This window comes from Geospiza fortis, unplaced genomic scaffold (assembly GCF_000277835.1).
Source record: "Geospiza fortis unplaced genomic scaffold, GeoFor_1.0 scaffold237, whole genome shotgun sequence".
Lineage (NCBI taxonomy): Eukaryota > Metazoa > Chordata > Aves > Passeriformes > Thraupidae > Geospiza > Geospiza fortis.
Genome location: NW_005054319.1, coordinates 5440268 through 5461279, shown reverse-complemented (window position 1 = coordinate 5461279; position 21012 = coordinate 5440268). Strand labels below are relative to the sequence as shown.

General features: G+C 43.2%; 1 protein-coding gene across 1 annotated transcript in view; it reads left to right on the top strand.

Annotated features, from left to right (window-relative positions):
- The window catches only part of XYLT1 (xylosyltransferase 1), a 138909-nt gene that overhangs the window by 73380 nt on the left and 44517 nt on the right, over nucleotides 1-21012 (top strand). Inside the window, exon 6 of the mRNA XM_031056573.1 lies at nucleotides 3807-3813. Coding sequence (XP_030912433.1) covers nucleotides 3807-3813 — 7 coding nt within the window. The remainder of the gene's footprint in view (nucleotides 1-3806; nucleotides 3814-21012) is intronic.

Below are 21012 nucleotides of genomic sequence, written 5' to 3'. Positions count from 1 at the left end.
ACCAACCGTGGCCTGAATATCCTCATTCAGATGGCATCAGGCTAAGAATTTCACACACCATCACATGATAAGGCTTGTGGTTTTAAATGAAATTATATTCTTTCTGGATTTACATCACCCAGGCCTCAGAGCTGCATTCAGTAAGTTCACTACATTGTGCAAAAGTAGATAGTCTGTTAAAAACCCCAACCCAAACAAAAAAAATCCAAAAAAACCCCAACAACAACAATAACAAAGCCACCCAAAAAACCCCCAAGTGTCCTGAAACTGTTTTTAAGTTTAGGTTGTAAGAGTTATTAAGAAGAAGAAAACACAAAATTCTTGTGACTTCTGTTTCCCTCTATGCTGAAATGAACCAATGAAAGGGGAAGTGACTTTCTTGGGCGATATCCTCATGATACAACTTGATTTTAATACTCCTGGAAGAGAAATATGCTTCCACTGGTGAGGTTTCTCCAAGATCTCTCTCAAAGTTTGAATCCCTTCCTGAAGGTGTTCTTGGACAGAAATTGCCACTGAAGTGAACAACAGCAAAACCCCTGAGCCTATGCCTCAGGAAGGATTTTGTGAGGACTGACAAAAGGCTTTATTGCTGATGCCCATTTCTAAGCATTCTCAGTGAAATGCAACACATTTTGGGGAGAAAGATTAGAGCACAAGAGTTACTGAGGTTACCTTGATATTAGAACATGGAGATTTGAATTAAGAAATCATACTATTTAAACACTTTTGATGTGCAACAGGAAGAGAACCAACAGTTTTGACATATCAACCTTGCTTATAAGGGACAGTATGTAGTTTTCTGTAAATCTCTTGAGTTTTGGGAAAAGCTAGCTTGTTATTCCTGATGATTCACTTTCCTGGTGAGGAATGCTGTATTGATGCTGAAAAGTGGACTAATGCAGGACCATAAAGGAATAAGTAGGTGATGGCACTGTGAATTAAACAGGATAAATTGTAGGAGAGTGCTGAATGTCTGGTATGGTTGTACACTAGTGCCTGCAGGTGTGTCCAGTTATCCTGTGCTGTTGAGCCCACCCCAACCACTGTGTAGTGCTGAGGCCATGACCTGGGCCAGTCTGAACTGTTCCCAGTTCCCTTTGGAACAAATCAAACCCCAGGGCCAGATGGGGTCAGTGCCTTCCAGACATGGCCATCAACAGCCACTGGCTTTGTGGGGCAGACTGCAGGTGGTTCAGTGTTAATGGAGTCTGTGTGATAGTGCCATGCTGTCTTGCAGTCATTCCACCTCTGCTGGAGAAATTCCAGACACTTGTTTCTTCAGAGGGGGAGCTCTGGAAGGTCGTGCTTGCCCCTTGCAGCCACTCCCAGAGCTCTGTGGTGGCCTCTTGGTGGTTCTCAGGGGGTCTCAGGGTCACTCAGTACCCAGGCAGGCTCTGAAGTGCTCACTTCCCTTCCTGCCAAAGCACTCTGTTACCAGAACTGAAGGGAACATGCTTCCTCTTCATCCCATGATGCACTTCAACAAAAAATAATAAACCTTTTTAGTGCTCCAACTCCACTGACAGTGACTTACAAGTAACGTTAAGTATTTCTTTTAATATGGAATATTGCAGCTATAAACCATGGAAGGTCTTGTCTCATCAAGTATATATATGAGTCCATTTAATTTTCATGGTGGAGGTGCTATAAATTATTATTATTATTTATAATCTTTAGGAAGGCATTACCTCCCTGCATAACCCAGAGAGAGCTGATTGTTTTTTCAAGAAATAGTAAATAGGGAGTTTGGGGGATTTTTTTTTTTCTTTCAGACCCCATGCCCTGATTTGTCAGATAATGGGCTAGGGGCACTTTACACTTCTCTCTGGTTAGTCATACTGCAGTGGGTTTTGCTAGGTTTCCCTGCATAAGAACATATGAATTTTGTAGATTAATAGTTTTTATCCAGAGCTGCTTCATATTAAGCTTTTGCTTCCCATCTGCCGTTCCATCTGTAATACTGAAACCTTTACTACTTCCCTTCTGATAATAAAAGCTAATCCAGCCTTCTAAGTCAAAAAGCCATACTCAATATGTGGGGTTAATACAATATGATGAAGCCTAAATCTGTCCAGGGAGCAGTCTGGTCTGCTCACAGACTACAGTAGAATTGCCAGGAGCCTTTCATCTTTCAGAAGAGACGTCCAGAAGCAGATGTTAAGCATCATAAAATATAAAGGCATGGGAGAAAACTATTAGAACTATTCATTTTGTGAGGGAAACAATTAAAAATGTGTAAAAGAAAACATATGCATGCCAGGAAAATCCAGATACCCTTATTATTCCTCCTCATGCCTGAATGTTTTGTTTGTGGAGTCTGTATGTCCAGCACTAGCACAGAAGAGGTTCTAACCCATGTGCTTCTCCTTCTTGCTGAGTACAAACCACTGGCAAACAGTCTGGACATAAAGGTGCCTCCAACAAAAGTGCTTCCCTTTCATCAAGAGGCAATATGTTATTTATTGGGCTAAGTGAAAAGATGTAGTGCATTATCCACCCTTGACTTCATTCAGCTCTGTTAAACATTCTTAGCAGGAAAAGGAGGGGTGAAAGGGCTAAAGACAAACCTCCACAAGCAACTCAGAGATGGGAGGTTGTGTGGCTGTCCCTCCTTTTGCTCTGGGCTTGTCAATAAAAAAGGTGTTGAACACATTTGAAGGGTTCTCAAGAAATCATCTCTCACAGTCATTGCATTCATTAAGAAATGGAAGAAATCAGCACCTTCCTTCCTTTTCCTTAACTTTTCATTTTAGTGGTATTTTTTCATAATGTAAATTCTTTATTCTTTTCTTTTGGGAGCCTCTTTCAAAAACGTATGGGAAAGCTATTGATGTCTTCAACCTCTTACTTTACATGGCTATCTATTTGCATTATTTATTGTCCCTGACAAACAGCATTAAGTAGTCAACCTTATGTTCAGGGACTGAAATTTCACTCCCAACAAGGTGAACTATGGTAGAGCATCTCTTCATGCTGAATGTTTAATGTGCATTGCAGGAGTCCTTGGATAATGTGGCAGGTGAAGTGTTGCACCACTTAAATTAAGAAGTTTAATGAGATCATTTAACAGTGAATGTCGTGTCAGTGCTTACCTGGCCGCAGAGCTTGTATAAAGAATAAACATAATGAAACATTTGAACTATTTGTAATTTACAGTAAATCACTGAGCCTCAATCACCAAAGGGATCACCAAATCTAATTGCCAGCTAATGCTTGGTCTTTAATAAAGGTCAAGCAAAATTATTAGCAGAAGCTTGAGAAGTGCTTTAGAATAGTAAGAAAATAAAGTGCCTTATAGGTGGAGACAGGAATGCAGATACAGCTACATTTTCTATTATGGGCAATCAGGTATAACAAAAGAACTTAAATGAAACCCAGTGAAACTACTTGTGTTTTGCTGCTTGGCATTATTTTAGGATGAAGTTGTGTACTTCCCATAAAAGCCTGTGTTGGGAACCCTCAGTTAAAGGAGACACGCTCAGCAGAAGTTTGGGTCTGGCACTTGAATGGAAGGTGTATCATAATAAAAATAGCACTGAGGTACTGCACACTGCAGGGACTGAATGGGATGATCTGACTGGCCCTGGTCCTTTAAGCAGGTGCCAATATGGAGATTATCTTTGGCAACCAGAAGTTAAAAAAACTGAGCTAGCAAATAACTATTGACTGACCTGCACTTGCTTCATTGTATTGCCCTCTGTTGGTCAAGGTAACATTGGTTGATAAAAAACCAGAGTGATGACTTCTAAATGAGGTCCCTGGGCCAGAGAATATTTGCCAAGAGTGAAAAGGTGGGAGTGCAGGGAAGAGGTCTTCTTTCTTCTTGTGGTAGGTGAAAATAATTACAACCAACAGATTTTAGGAAGAAGTTCAACCTTTGGGAAAAATGCTTTAGCACTTTTTCAAGTTATTTTTCAGGTGCTAGAACTACCTGGGAGATCATGTCCTTGTTTCTGCCACTGGCTGCAAAGCATGGGTGACCACCATTCTATAGAAACTACATCAGGCATGATTTCTGTTCTGTCAAATTCACCATGACCTGCCCCATTTCACCTGTGACCAAATGACACAACCTTTGGAGCAGGTGACAGGGAGAAGAAAAGAGAATACACTTTGCCTGGAGTGGGTACACCAGACTGGAGCTACCCGGCTGCTCTCGCAAAACATCTCAGCTTGTGCAATGTGCAGGCTTGAAATGCAATATTGGAAATACGGGAAAATCTCCTCTTAGAACTGAAACAAAGCACTTGGCTTTCACATACAGCACTGGCTCTGGGAGAAATGTCTGAGACCCAGCTGTGCCCTCTTGATGGCTGTGAGCTCAGAAATCCCAAAGCCAGCAGGGCTGATGGGAGCTGTGCCATGGCAAATAAGGCAAAGCCATTGGCTCCAAAGGCAGTTCCACTTTCTCTCTGTCTCACTTCTCATCAATTTGACTGGACTTAATTTAACAATTCTATGTCTCACTGAGATTCAGACTTCAGAGCTGTCCTCTAGAGATATCTCCTTCCTGGCACTACATAAATTGGTGCTGGACATGAAAGGCTGGATAAAGAATACTGACTTTCCAGGGCTGAGTTTGACCTTACACCCCATATCAAGTGTTGCAGTGCTGATCTGAAAAGCAAGCCTTGCCACTAGAATAATGTACCAGGCACTAGGCAAATAGTGCAGTGTTCTTTAAAGTGCCCTTTGGAATGTTATCCTGGGCTGAAGCAGTGCTCAATCCTCTCCCTGCATCGAGAGGGGAGTGCAGCTCAGGTAGCTTTTGCACTACAACATCTGTTAAGATGCCGGAGCCTGAGGTTTTTATCTCAGGATTGTCACTGACATTGTATGTGGCTTTGTTTGCTCAGAATATTGTTATCTGGAAAGCCAGATGTCAATCCACTCTTAATGCTTCACAGGAAATCTTTTTTTCCTGTCCAAAAGGAACTTTATCAGTGTTTTTCCTGAATCTGCATTCTCTGAGAATTTCAGATTTGCTTCTTTCTTTAATCCCTCAAATAACCTTTTCTTCTCTTCTTTCCTCACTTTGCCAGCACATTTGCTTGAGATTTATATATATTTTGAAAGTTATCTTTTTGATTTGTTGTTCCACCTCTCTGTTTTACTGTTAAGTTATCAATGGTTGGCAAAGCAGTGGTTTTGTGCATGGTCACAAATGGGTGGGGTAAAACGTGGAAATTACTGTGGCTTAAAAATTTTATTTACCTCTGATGTTAGCATAATGTTTTCTTCAAGCTGGCAAATGTTAGTGATGGCAGGCCAACCCTTCCTCTGTGCAGTCACAGCAGCTGGGGCTATTCCTTCTGCCCTCCCCTCCTGGATTTAAGGATATAAAGCAGCTTTTGCTTTGGGAAACTGACATCTGCAGCTCACAGTGACTCCTCTGGGTATTTAGCAGTTCTGGGATGTGCTCCATAACCTCAGACTGGCAACAGAAATGAATGCAGCCCAAAGTGGAGTTGGCTATCCAGGCATCTTTACTGTGCCTGCAGATTAAAGATGTGTCAGTAAGGCACAGTTTTAGAATAGGATTTTTATTCAAAGTGCTCTTGTACTTGGCAGCATTGGCGCTGCTGATTACAGTGTGAACATGGAGCCCTTTCTCTCTTCCCATGAGAACTGAAGCATGTGAGCTGGTGTCTGGACCCCTGGGGGATCTGCCTGGCAGATGAGGGCCCCAGATGCCAGAGCTGCAGTTTGATGGGCACTGCACCTCTGAGCCCTGCTGGGCTGCCTGGCTGGTGGCCCCTTCTCTTCTGGCTTGGCTCTGGGGCTGCTCACAGGGAGGTCCTCAAGCAAAGAGCCACAGGGTTTTCATCCGTTTGCTATTTGCTTTCTGCATGTAATTTATTTTTTACTTATTTATGACTGAGAAAAAAGTCTGTTTCTTAAAAAGAGTTAAATGTGAGTCTGCCCTGGATTCATTTGCCATTCAGCCCGATCTATAAACAGTAACAGCACAAATGTTGTGGTAATGTGCACTGAAGTTCCATCTTTTGTCATCAGGATGCTCCAGTAATGCCTGCAATAGTATTTTTGTGAGGGTGACCAGTGTGTTGGGGCACAGGAAGGCAATGAGAGCATGAGGGATCTGGCCAGCTCTGTATTTCTCCTTCACAGCTCCAGGGATGTTTACAAAACCTGTTTTTCACTTACAACTTGTCTTTGTGGACAAATAGTGTGGGGTGACCAAGCCAAGAAAAGAGTCCTTTATGCAGAATGGCTTTTGTACTTTAAAACCATGGTTAGAAAAACTCATCAACAGCTGCCCCATCCTGGCAAGCCCTTCCCATGGCATTTAGTTGCTCACTGCATTCCTGGGCAAGAAGCTCCAGTGGAGTTAGAGCTGCAGTGGGATGTTGATCATCAGGGAAATCCCAGGTATGACTTTATCCCCTGTGTGCTCTCCCACAGCTCTGCTCCAAGTGACTTTTACTTTGGATTAAGTCTGAGGTGGGTAACAGAAGCTGCAGAGGAACAGGTCCTTGTGGTGTTTACCTGGGGTTTGTGAGCAGAAACCTTAATGTCTCTTCAACTCACTTGAGTTTTTTGGGTTTTTTTAGAAAGTTCAGTGAAATCATTATAAAAATTCCAAAAGCTAAAAGTGCTTGAAAGAGGGAAATGTTCCTATAAAGGCATTGCATTTTAAATGTGCTCTCCCTTCGTGGTCCCGCTGAATTCTCTCAGGAAATTAAAAATCTGCTGAAATTGCCATTAAGACACTCTTTTGTTTAGATTTCAGGATGCCACTTACAATAAAACAGCTGCAAAATAATATCTGGTGGCACTTCAAAGTGAAGATAACACAACATGTGCTGTTATACCTTTCCCAAGTCACTCTTAAATAGTTGTGAACCAAAAGGCCATTAAAGGGTGAGCCAAAATGATGTTCTGATTCAGTCTTTTAGTGGTGATATAGAAATAGGAAGGAGAGGGAGAGATGAATAAATTATTTCCCTGGAAAATAGGGCTAAAAGTCTAAGAGTTGAATGGTATTTGAAGATTTTTCAGGTCTTGCAGCCCTGTAGACCAAATGCAGGATCTATGAGCCTGTCCAGTGCTGCAGAGCTTGGGTGGCTCACAAGAGAGTTGGGCACCTCTGTGTGTGCTGTTCTTCCTCTTCAGGGATCTCTGCAGAATGTGTCTCTTTTTCCAAAGTGTCTTTTTATTTTTCTTTCTAGTCCTGACTAGTGCTAACTGGTCAAAACTTTGTATCTTGAGATGTTGTGGGAGCCTTGACCTGGCAGTGCAGAAATCAGAAATCCCAGACGGATATTTTGCTGTGCAATCTGAGGTAGAATTAGGGACTAGCTGGCTTTTACAATTGCATCTCACTACAGTGGAATATTTCTTTTCTGCCCAACCTGCACAGAGCATTTGTGTGATACCTCTGAACCTGCCTGTACAAATAGCAGTGCTGAATGCCACTGACTGTTTGTGATGGCCCATCTGTAGCTCCAGGCTGATGGGAGGGGATGAGGCCCTAAATGGTTCATTGTAGCACATTCCACTCTGCTGCACGCAGTTTAATTATATCCATCATTCAGCATTACTTGATGAACCAGCTGTAGGCACAAGCATCCCTAAGCCTTCATCAGGATAATTGCACTCTTTGCCACATTAGGAACTGATCTGGGGCCAAGTTTTTTCCAAATGCAGAGTTGATCTTGGTTTAAAAGTTTGATGCCCCAAAGTCACTTCTAGCAGGTAATCTTGCAACAACGCATTCTTGGGACAGCTGAAGACTAAGAGGCCTGTAAATCCAAATTGGTTATTTGTGTCACCTTATGGCTTTAATTGAGGCAGCCTCAGATGTTTTGGCAGTGGCTCAGCTCATTGTATTCATATGATGGGATGCACTGTGCCAGTCAGGTGCAAGGTAGCTTCAGATGATTTCCACGGCAAGGACCTGCAGGGACCATGGCTCTGCTTGCCCTGTGAGGGTCATTGCTAAACCTTTGTACAGCTGGTGCTGTGTAGGCACTGGAGCTGTTCCCAGGGGCCCAAATCATGTTACAGGTGGCAGCTGTAGACCTGCAGCTGAAGGCTAAAACACCCTGATCTTTCTCTCTGTGGGGAGCTGGTACATGTGGTGTGTCAGGAGGTACCAGTGCTGGGTATCATCACAAAGTGCCTGGAGAATCATTTGTGAACCACTGAGGCCCAGGAGGGGAGAGGCAGCCAGGAAATGGCTCCGTGTCACAGCCTGTCCTCTTGGCAGTGCCAGGAGATCACTGGTGACAGGCTGCCTCACTTAAGTTCATGTGCCTTTTCTAGAGCTTTTTCTTGAGTTGAAGCCCTGCTTCTCTTCTGATGGAATAAGGCTGTGTTGGTTGCAGCTCATTGAGCACAGCAGTGAGCAGGGACATCAGCCTGCCCCCCTGCCAGCTGTTTTCTCAGCAGCCCAGTTACATCAGGTAGTGGATCTGTACATTCCCATTGCAAACATCCTCTCTGCCACGGGTTTGTGCCTCATATCCCAGCTCTGCATTCCTTACTCCAAATTACTTACTCCAAAACAGTCCCATCCAAGAGTAGGGCAAGTCATCAGGTGGCACAAATTGTCCAAATAAGATCATTGCTCAACCCAAATAAAGGTAACAAAATGTGACCTTTTGTTGTTAAAACCAATTAAGTTTCTTTCCATCAGCTCTCAGTTCATTATCCCTTTCACCCCCTAGGCCCTGTTCTTCCATCTTTTCAGTCTTGGTGCAGAATTAATGTTAAATCCCATTAGCCTGACCCCGTTTTCCCTGTTTTGCCTTCTGGTCCTCTGAACTGATGCACTCCGACAGGTTGGTTGAGCAGCTCGGCAGGCCCAGGAGGAGCTGCAGGAAGGGCCTGGTTTGTAATAATTCACTTGGCTTTTGAAGGAGTTTGTGAAAGTGTCCCAGCACTGGGGTCTCACTGGGCAGGTGGGGAGCCCTGGGCTGCATCCCTGGCACAGAGAGCAGTGCAGGGACCTTGTGCTGGTGGAATCCCACCACTCCCCCCTTGCGATAAATACAGGAGATTGAAGCTGCTCACTGAATGACTGTATATTGCCTCTGGTCTTTTAGAAAGTGTGAGATGGGGGAAAATGTTTTTTTTTATCCAAGTCTGTCTTCCCCACTGCATCAGAAGAACCACCTGCTCTCAGGGCAATGTCACACAAAGCTGGCCAGCTTTTGTCCAGGATCACACTGCAAATTAAACATGAGGCGGCAAGACCCAAAAGTGTTGAGTTTTATACCTTGAGCCCTTTTAGAAGGGGCTTTCCTGCTCCTTTCCCAGCAAGAGGAGGGCGGTCTCAGCTCCCTGCTGCTTCCAAGCTTAGTGTGAGCAGTTTCTGCTTCTTTATTGACATGGAGCCCCAGGTGTGGCAGCAGGGAGTGTGTCTGTGTGTCACTACAGGAAACGAAATAACACGACACAGACATGCAGCTCTTCCAAGGTAGAAAGAGCTCTTTTAATTTCTGACTCTAATATTTATAGATTTCTAAAAGTGACAGTGGATTGGAGGATGACAGTGTTATTCTCCAATGACACTGGACAAGCTAATAGTCCATCAAATTTCTCTTCTTCTATAAAAGAATGCAAAACAATAAGTTATTTACATAAAATGTGTGAGAAAGTTTGTTACAAGAATGTAAACATCAGAAGGCTTAGAAAAACTTTAAAAAAATCAGGGTGAGATCTGTGAGCTTTGGGGAGGATGGGCTATTTGGGAGCGCAGCTGTCCTGCCTTCCCTGCTGGAGCCAGAGGTGGCTGCAAAGAGGGGCTGGGGCAGGGTGGCTTCAGCAGGGTCAGAGCAGGGAAGGTGTTTCCAGAGCCCTGCATGAGCTGCAGCAGGGAGAGTGCAGGGAAGGTGTTTCCAGAGCCCTGCATGAGCTGCAGCAGGGACAGAGCAGGGAAGGTGTTTCCAGAGCCCTGCATGAGCTGCAGCAGGGACAGAGCAGGGAAGGTGTTTCCAGAGCCCTGCATGAGCTGCAGCAGGGAGAGTGCAGGGTTTCCAGAGCCCTGCATGAGCTGTCCCTGGTGGCTGTGGGCTCCTGCTGGCTCTGGGAGTCTCCTGGGCAGGGCAGGAATGGCTCTGGTGTGACTGAGGGGGAAGGTGGGGTGTCAGGGTGAATCACCGCTGTCTGAGGGAGCAAGTTATGTCCCAAAAACTGAGAAATTACCAACATTTGACATTAAAGCTGGGAAAGTGGCGCCCTAAAATCCAGAAAAGCAAAGATATCTCATGAGTCTTGAGCTGCAGGAGTGTTGCAGCTGATGGAGGCACACACAGCTCACATGGTGGACTTTAAATCCAAGTTGGATGTGCTGAGTAGATCCATGCCTGCCATGGAACTGGCCCGGGGTACTGCAGGGTCTCTGCTGTGGCAGGACAGCAGGACTGCACCCCCAGACTGACAGACCCCACCAGGCAGAACTCTGCCATGAGAACCAGGGTGAAGAAGGTTTCTTTCTTCCCACTTTCTTGGAAGAAACTGAGCATTTTTAATTATAATTGCTCAACAACTATCAAACCATTTTTCAGCAATTAGCAAATCGTTTTTCGTATTGACTTGTACAAATGAAATTTCAGATGCACGTGGGAATGTGTGAATTGGATAAAGTGAATGGTTGCTTTAAATCATATTTAATTTTAATTTCTCTTTTTGCACAAAACTCTTGATAATTTAATTTTAGAGATGGTGAAAAAAACTGCTGAATGTAAACCATGCAATGTAAAATATCACGGTATAAACAAACAAAAAGCTCCTATTCAGCCCAATATCTAGATTTTTTTTCTTTTTATACAAAGTCTCACTAATTTGAGTAATGAACTTGATCATTTCTGAAGCTCACTCCACTTGCTTATTTAATCAGTGATTATTGTTTTCATCAAAATGGGATGTATCGTGTAGGCAGATGAGGTTCTACATGAATATGCAGCAGCAGAGAAACACTGGAAAAATACAAAGCAGTGAGCATCATTCTGTACTAAATAAAATCCCAGTGCTTTTATAAAGCTAAAATTATATCATGTTTACTTTTAATAATTAAATATCCTTGGGTATTAGCAGCTGGTTAGTCAAGTATTTCAGTACTCTCTTTTTTCAGATGCTTTCCAGCAGATATTAAGTGAACTCAGATGTTTTTGTGAGATAGGATAATCTTGTCTGTCTTAACTCTTTGTAGTGCAGCATCCTCACAAGTGACATCCTGGCATCCATAGGGCCATGGCCCACCAAGAGTTCCTGGCAGTTAAATGTGGGAATTCTCTATCCTGATCCCTGCACTGAGGCAGTGACTGGAAATGGAATGGTTGGTTGTTATAATAACAGGCAAAGGCAACTTTGTGAAAAGCAAATTATCCTGGCAAATACTCTTCAGCAGCTTTGGAAGTCCTGTAGTGATTGGCAGCAGTTACATTTGCTGCCACTCTGACACAATGGATGGGCCTTATGGAAAGAAATGGTTCCGTGGGGAGTTTTCCTATGGAGAATTGCCTACTGTGAGACAAGGCAGGGAAAGACAGAGCACCTCTCAGAGTGAGAGGAAGACAGTGCTGATGTTCATCTATTACCATGGAACAACACCTTTTCACAGCCTCTAAACTGGGAAACACCACAAACCCTTTGTTATGATTTCCCACTGCCTATTCCAGGAACACAGAGCTGGGTTTATGCTCTGGCTTACACGAGAATAAACTGAGTGCACTGCACTGATTGTGGAGAATTACAGATATGAAAACAGAATAAAGTCCTTTGCATAGTGCTTATCAGTAGGAAAGAGGATAGAAAAAACATATTTTTTTCATTGATTAAAGGATCTGCAAGAGGGAACTTGTCTCACTATTGAAGGTACTAAAAATATTTTAAGGAACAAAATATGGGTATTTTGTGTACTGCTTTCTTCAAAGATGCACTTTGGGCAGAAAGGGGATTTTCCAATGTTTCTGCCACTCCATAGGTTATTTTCTAGTGAGAGAAAGCCCTTATTGTCACAAAAGTTTTTAAATAGAAAAATGCTGAAAAGGGAGATTGTTTTTTTTTTCCTTACAGGATTAAAACTAAGTAAATAACCTCAATAAATTTAGAAATTCTGGGCATGAATCCTCTTTAGACATGTGTCTCAATGTAAATAGCAGTGTGTGTAGGTAACCTCTTCAGGTGCATGGCTGCTTCCTGCTCACTGTCCATCAAAATGATCATTTACGTCAACACTCAACTTCCTTATTGATGGAAATCAAAAATGTGATAGACCTTTGACAATGTGATATTAAAACAGCCGTTCTGTGCCAAACTGTCAGCAGGTAGTTTGTGTTCATTAGCTCCACACTCTGCATTCAGTCAGTCCTTACACTCTTAATAGAAAAAGGTTAAAAACATTCGCATTTGGACTTGTTGGTGTCGTCCACCAAATTGGTGCCTTTTTGCCATGAAAACCACAATTCTTTCTATTTACCCTGAGCACAGCTACCTTGGAAAGCTGCTGACTGGAGTGTCAGTGGCAGCTGTTGGTGGAAGGTCAGCTCCAGTGACTGAGGGGAGCCTTGGCCTCACTGTGCTCTGTGTGAGCCCATCTACCTGCGGGTGACAAGTGACCAGGAGCTCTTCCAGTGTGGGCAGGCTCACTGCCCCTGCCTGCACTGCTGCTTCTCCTCCATTCTATCATTCATTTGGGAAGGAGGCAGATGTGGCAGTTCTCTCTCTTAAACAGCTTTCACAAGCCCCTGAACTTGTGAATTGTGAAACAAAAATCTGCTTGTGAACGTGACTGCAGCACTGCCAAAAGGAAATCTGCTTTATTCAAGGCTGGCACCTAAGCTTGGGGGAGTGGCACTGGGGGATCTGTTTTAGTGATGGGCTTGGCAGAGCTGGATTTGATGATCTTAAAGGTCTTTTTCAAATTAAGCATTTCTGTGATTCTATGTTTGGAGCTGACATAATGCTGAGTAAGCATGTGATTCTAAGAATGCTAAGCATTTTAGGTCAGAGTGTAAGTTGAAGAGTCTAAACCCCACGTTGCTGTATTTTTTCTGCACTGATTTGCATTATTTTAATTTCCAAATTTGAATAATGGGAATGCCAGCAAGGCTTGATAAACAGTTTTTGCCAGCACTGATAAAAATGAGCATTTTTTTCAGAAATGCAGTTCAACTAAACTGACATCTCTTGTGAGTATGGTGGGAGAGGAATTTTGCTTTACTACAGTATGTACCTTTAACAAGTTTTCTAGCCCTTATCTAAGTTAGACACACATCTCTGCCTTTACTTAAAAATATTTATTTGAAATAGGCATTTATAGCCCTTTCTAGCAAAGGCTATCTGTCAGGCACACAAATTCTGGGCTAGCAAGATGAAAAAATAAATAATGGCAGTGATATGCTGATGGTTCACAAACTTAAATAAATAGAAAGTTGTTTAACAAATCAGAATGAAACATTCCCTTCCTTTCTAGCAAAATACTTCTGATCTGCATGCATCAATACCAGGTTATGTAGGGAATAAGTCATCCTGCACGTAGCCAATTTGCTGTGATTATTTTCATATCTACCAGGTCTTACACAGTTGCACATTTGGAAGGTACTTCAGAAGCTTTTGTTTTTCAAGTATTTTTCAGTGCATTTGTTGTTGTTAAGCATACAAATAATCTAGACTTAGCAATTGCATACAATTAGATTTATGAAAGGAAAACTACCTTAATGTATTTTGTAGTTTTACTCTAAAATATAGTAACTTGCAGCTTATGGTGGCTTTAAAATCAGAGAAAAAGGGCTGCATATGAAATGGTATTACAGAGTAGTGTTTTTCTTATTTACTTTTTACTGCAGCAGCAGGGATGCTGAGAAAATGTCATTGTCACAGACAAATTAATTCCTAGGATCAATTCAAAGGTACTCCTGGGACTGAGGGCATTTTGTAAAAATGTTTCATAAACAGCAGTGAGTTAAACATTGGTGACTTGGTGATATATCTGTGGAGGAGATGGACAATCTGAGTTATGACTGGATTGGCCTGCCTGGAAAAGTCTCCTTAATTAATGTATTTGTGACCCTAAGAGATCAAAGATGAGTTTAAGGACAGCTCTCAGCTCTTGACCTTGTGTGTAATCCTCGCACATTCTGCTTCTGGACACGTGGACATGTGGGCCCTGACCCATGAAGTAATTTATGACAATACAGTGGGAAAGTTGCATCATTTTGGGAGAGCTCCAAGTGTGCTACAGTTCAGCACTTACTGTTCAGGGCTTCACCAGATTGGAGACACAGTGATTGCACCACTGTAGGGTGTATTTGATAAGGTCCTGGAGATTTTAAATGCCTGTGTTGAAATCATGCTATAAAATAATTGGAAGTTGAGTCATTTACTTTTTTCCCAGTGAATATTTAGAGAAAGTCAAAAGCGACGTTACAAAGTTTTAATGAGTGCGTGTGGTGAGAATTTTATTATCATAAAAGCTGTAGGGTTTATCAGCTGATACTGGGCTGCAGTTTTTCATTAGCCAAGGGCCTTTCAGGGTTTCATGGGATATAACTGGAAAACATTCCAAACAAATGAATATTGTATTTTAAAAGAATAATGAGACATTGAGGGTTTTATAGACTCCAAAGTTTGCTAAACCAATATCTCTAATTAGATGGAGAAACTCTCTGTAGAGGCTTTGCATCAACGGCAGCACACACAGCAAATGTTTTAAGCATTTACATATCAAACACTGCTGGCAGCATTTTGGCAGCAGTCCAAAGCTGTAGATAGTTTTAATCACATTTGTTCATTAATCCTTGGTGGAATTCTCTTATATGGTCTCTTTAGGATTTTCATTTAAGCATGTGCTGCTGCTTCTCAGCAGTGGGCTTATTTATTTATTTTATAAATACCATCTGAAGCCTTGAATTTATAGAAAATAGGTTGTGGAGTGGCTCAGCAAGCAGATGATGCAGTATATTCTATTTTCTCTCAGCAGATCTCCTTTGTACCCAGGCATTTATGTACTCTCACTAGAAGAGGTTTATTCAGCAGTGTGCCATCCAAAAAAGACTTCCACTCTTTTTTGACTATGTGAGTTCTTTTCTTTTCCATAGGAAACAGAGAGTGGTTGAATGGGAAGCAGTAATTGAAAGCACAGCCAAGATGAGTGTATTGCTAATAGAATGTCTTGAGCATCACACAGCACTGGCAGGGCTGCAGGAGAGGAGCTCATCCCTTGTGATGAGTGATCAGTGCCTGCAGCACCCAAATGCAGGAGGCTGACACTTTGAAATACTCAGGTGTGAATTCCCAGCCCAGCTCTGATGTCCAAGTACTCCAGCTGCTGAGCTGCTGAGGCAATAGTTTTCTTCCATTATCTTGTTCCTCTGTTAAACCTGACTTGAAAGACGAAACAAACCATTTGAGACAACACTGTTGTAAAAGCAGAGATATTAACTGTCACCCAGAGCCTTCCTCGTGCAGTTGGCCTCTGAAATCATATCTACTGTTCTCATTTTTATGGTTTGTTTTACGAATGGCTGTTGTTCCAGGAATCAGCTTTGCTGAGAAAAGCCTGCCATGCTAATATTTGTTCTGTGATGGATAGCAAAGGCTAAGTATAGCCTTCCCCTTTCCTTGCATTTTTAGATGCCAGACTTTGTTGGGGTTTTTTTTTCTGACTTCAGCCTGGGTCAGGCTCTGCTGAGCCTCCCCTTGTGCTAAATTGGCTTTGGAGAGGCAGGAGGACTTGGGAGCACCAGTTAGAGGGGCAGGCTGTCTATCCAGGCTCTGAAAGCTGAACCCTGCAAACCTTTTCCCACATTCTTCTCATGCTGCATTTGCGGGGTTGATCATCCTGCTGTAAGTGTTCCAGGAGGAGGGTTTTAGGTATTTGCTTTTTTCTGTTAAATCATTTGTCTGCTGCATCCTTTTGTAAGGGGACATGCCCTGCCCACATGTGTGCAAACTGGCCTGGTGGAGGGACCAGAGCAGGTCAGGATCCCTTTCTGGAGTGGGAGATGCCCTGGGTGCTGCTGTGCCCCAGCAGAAGCTTTCAGAGTGCGCTGGGTGCTGTGCAGGTGTGTGCAGCAATTGGCAAAAGCCCTTCCCTGTCTCCTGGGCTGCTCTCCTTCCTCCCCAGCTCCTCTGTGCCCTGCAGTGCTGCAGGACCTGGGCAGCCAGGCTGAGCACAGGCACTCCCTGGGTGAGAGGGAGAGGGATAGCCCAGGCCAGGAGCAGCCAGGTGAGGAGCTCTGCTGAAGGAGCTCTCCTGCCACAGGGCTTGGTGGTGATGGCACGCCCTAACACTCTACAATACTGGCTTAATGAATATGAAATTAATAACTTCCTGGAATCAGGGAGCTTAAGTATCATTGTAAGAACTTATTGAAAAGAAGGTAGCAGAATTTAAGGTGTTCAGTTCTTCCACTTTCAGGCTCTTGTGTGCACATCTGCATTTTTTAATGTGTTTAGCCATACTAACCATTAATATCATGCTTAACTCTGAATAGGTGAGTTTGCACCACAATTACAGGTTTTTTTCCTTCTGTAGAAGCAGTTTCTTGGCAAAGAGCTGCTGGGGTTGCTGTAGGTCTGGGCTCTGTAGGGCTGTGCTTTCACACAGTCACAGAGTCCTGGGAAAGGAAACTGTGGGCATGAGTCAGGCAGGAACGAGTGGAAACACCAAAGCTTTGGGCACTGGGAGAACTTGTAACAGTTTTGATTTATCTCTTCTGAGTGTATGTTTGCCTTCATCATCCCTGCATCAGAGGCCCTTCATTGCTGCTTCAAACCACATTAGCCTCCTTGCCTTATTCTCCCAAACACTTTTGCCTTTGTGTTTCTTTTTTTGAGTGTTCAGCTGCTTTTGTAATCCTTACCTGCTTCTCCAGCACCCCTCACCAGGCAGAGCTACTGCTGTGTTTGCTGCCACCACTGCTCACCATGGCCAGGGCTAATCCCCTTCCTGCGCTAACTCCTCCTGTGAAGCAGCCAGCAGACTTGCCATTAGATAGCCCTAAGTTAATCTAGATGAATAATTAATAAACTGAGAGCAGTTCTCTTTCCTTCGTCTGATTCCTACACAGAATCAAACCATCTTGTTTCCATACCTATGTGCTGCCAAAAGATTCTGAACTTTTGATCTGACTTAGCCAAATTGTAATTAACTTGCATAGGTTTTGACATATTAATAATCCCATTGAGGTGCCTGCTATTCCCTACATCCTTCAAGTTGCCCATGTGTTAAAGTACCTTGCTGAATCAGAACATTTCTATTAGCCATCACTATCCTCCAAAAGTAATAATATCTTGATTTCCTTTTCTCAAATTCTCCAAAGGCTTTCCTAATCTGTTTTCACAGCTGCAGACTGAGGGCATCTCTGCTCTTTGCTTGGATTAGTCACTAGGGTTGGAAGGCTTGCTTAAAACCAGCAAGACCAGCACTGCCTCTTGCCCACAGGGTCTGGCCGTGGTTGTGTGCAGGGACTGCTCTGCACAGATCTCCAGTGTGCTCAGACAATGCAAACACAAAGTCACTGCTTCTCTTCCAGTTGTTCATTTCAGTCCCCAGTGTATAGGCCATATTCTGAAATTATTGCCATGCTCAGCATGTGCTTACTGAGTGCCTGGTTTGCCTGCTCACCCCCTGGGACACCTCAGTCCCAGGCCAGGGGCTGCTCATGAAGAAACCCTGGTAGCAGACTTTGCTTTGCTTTGGCAATATCTTCTGGATTTCCTTCTGGATATAAGATTCACCTTTTTCTCTCCCTTAGACCTGTAACTCTAATCTTGACCTAGCCCCAAGCAGGGTCCCAGCCCAGGGGCTCAGCCACTTCCCCAGCTGAGCAGTGCCAGGGGCTGAGTCCCTTTCGCAGCCTCACTGCCTGCCCATGTGAGTGCTGCCCTCCCTGAGCCCAGCCCTGCAGGCTTGGCTGAGCTTGGCTGAGTGGCTCCCAGCAGCTGGGCACAGTGCCACTGCCAGCCCTGCTGCAGGAGGGGAGCTGTAGCACCTCACCAAGGTGACCCCAGCAGGGCTCTGGGGAAGATGTGCCATCCCAGCTGGCACACCTACCCTTGCTGGGCACCAAATCTGCACCAGTGAACTCAAACATGCTTTGTTTCACATCACCCTTCTTCACTTGTCATCTTCTCATGGCAGCCCTCACACACACACACAAGCTTTCTCCACTCTTGGAGTTCACTGGAGGATTCATTTTGCATTTCTCCCTGTGTGCTGCACACCTGACATGCCCATTTTCTCTCAGCCTCTCTACACTCACACCATCCTCCTCCCTGCCAGTGATACAGGTAACCAGCTGACTAATCCTTCTCCCTGGTGCCTTGCCCTCCAAGTGAGTTTAATAGCAAAAGGAAATAGAAGTGAGAGCTGTGTGGATGCATCCATCAGGTCCAGCCTCAGGCACCACCTGCAGAAGGGCTTTTTTCTCACTCTGTGTGCTGTGTTACATTGGGGAAGCTGATAGGAATGTGATATGTAATATCAGTGTATTTTTAATCAGTAGCATGAACTACCCGCCCTCTCCACATGACTTTATTTCCTTCTTAGGAAGGCTCTGTTGCACTTGTTACTTTCTATTTTACCGTGATAGTTAGTAAAAGATTTGGTGCCAAATTTACGCTCAGTGAATTATCCCTGAAATTTGTGGAGCTCCGGCAGAATTTAATTTGGCAGTGTGGAGTTGCTGTTGCTCCCAGTGATGTCTTCAACTGAAAATCTCAGCTTTTGATTGCCTTACTTAGAGAAAAAGCAGGCCCACGTGTCCAGTCCTTGTCCAAAGGAGTGCCAGAGGCACTGGAAAGAGCTGGTGCCAGAGGCACTGGAAATGTTGGTGCCAGAGGCACTGGAAAGAGCCGGTGCCAGAGGTACTGGAAAGAGCCGGTGCCAGAGGCACTGGAAATGTTGGTGCCAGAGGTACTGGAAATGTTGGTGCCAGAGGCACTGGAAAGAGCCGGTGCCAGAGGAACTGCCGTGGTACAGACTCTGCTGCTGCTGAATGTGAAGAGGTGTGGCAGCAATCTGTGCCAGAGGCATTTAGGAAATCTGCCCCTCAAGGAAAAGGTTTCTGAAAGGTGAGGAGGATTTCAACAAATGCACAAACATCGATGGTGTGTTCAATACCTTTGATTTTCTCTTTAATGTCTTCTGATGGAATAAGTCAGAGGGGATGTGCAGCATCCTCATCATGTTGGGCCAGAAGGAGCACTTTGAATGAAAGCTTAATAGAAATTCAGTGTGGTGCCATGCTGAGCATAGAATTGGTTGACTGCATAAATCTAAATGTCAATTAACTAGAAAGTGTTACCAAATGGAACTATGATGTTTTAGTTCCATGTTGTCAACACATGAAATGAAGCACATTAATTGATAAGGAGTAAAACTCTGTATAAGTTCTTTAAAACAAAAAATTAAAAATATTCAAAGTAGGACCAAGATACCTCCAGTGTTCTCAAGAAGAGAGAAAAGGTCAATTATTGATTCCTTTGAGAGCTAAGCATCATTTGGACATTTATAAGAATTACTTAAAAGCTGAGAGAGAAGCAATGAGAAGTTTGTGTGGCAGCCCCAAGTCCTGATACACTTGGTAGAGTACTGCTGAATAGCAAAATACAGGTTGGTGAGCAATCTAGAAAGGATGATGTTTTATTGAGTGGTGTGGATTGTTACTTTGGTTGATTTGATTTTTATCCTGTAAGGAAATTAAAGCTCAAGCACTTCCAAACTTGATTATATTTCTAAAGATCATCTTTGCATGCCAGCTTTTGCCTAGAAAGTCACCCGAAGATGTCAGCCATTGAAACCATTTCATGTGGAAGCATTGCTAAGTAAATTCACTAAATGCCTATTCATCCCAGTAAGATGGAGAGTCACTGGAGCAGCAAATGTGAAAATCTGCACAGCTTACTATACAGAAAGCAGTTTCTGAGTTTGCCAAATTGAGATGCAGAGTCTGACCCCGGGAAGTGTTGCAGCTCACATAGGGAGTAAAGGAGGAGGATCTCAGGGCCCTGTCTGTCAGGATGCTTGATTGACAGATAATTCATTTGGTCTAGATAATATCAATGAGATTATGAAAATAGTTTACTTGGCTGATAACATTTCCAGGTTGTTGCAGCCTGACCCCAGAAGTTAAACACATTTTGTACAGTTAAACACATTCAGGTTTAACTTGGTTTTCTATGGTTTATAATAATGAAATGTTTTCAAGATACCATAGTATTGACATCTCTTTTATCTTGAGTCTTCCTGCTACCAACTTCATTACAGACTATTGCTTAAATGGTGTTGTATCCATAAGGTTGTGGATTCAAATGCAATTCAGGAGATTAAGATCTTTTTAATGTGATTTATTCAGTTTTCCTAAATATGCTGACCTAGATAAATAGAGAACATTTTTGCTCTATTGTTAAAGAAAGAACAGACCACAAAAGCTGTCAAGTGTAAATACATTCTTGGACATGTCAGCTGAAATTTTGAAAATGCTGGTGTCAGATTGCCTGTCATTCTAATTGGAATTAACCTTCTAAATTCCTTTGTTCCTGTTGATTATACTGCCTTTTTGACATCAAAATTCTCTGTGTCATGCATTCTAACCTTGGTCTCTTCTCTGTTACACAATGAAAACAAGTAAATGCCAATAGATACTGAACCAAACTCCCTAGGAAATATCTAGCAAAGCATGTAAAATGGAACTATCAGTGCAGTCATCTTGCAGCTGGATTTTCGTACTTAAGAAGTGTTGAGCAGTGTTACTTCATGCACACTCTGTTATAGTGCTTAAAATACCTGCCAAGGGTTGATAAGAAGTTTGTAAAGGTGTAATAAATCTGTGCTTCCTTCCAAGTATGCTTTCCTGAGCAGAGGGGGTCGCTGAAGTTTAGCAGCAGGATGGAAGTTTTTTTTGGAACCACCTCCTTCAGAATCTGAGAATGGTCCCCAAATGAGAAGAATCAATCCATAAATGGCTCTGGATGCCGTGATTTTCACAGTGTAATTTGTGCACCTTTTGTTCTTTCTCTCACAGGACAAACGATCAG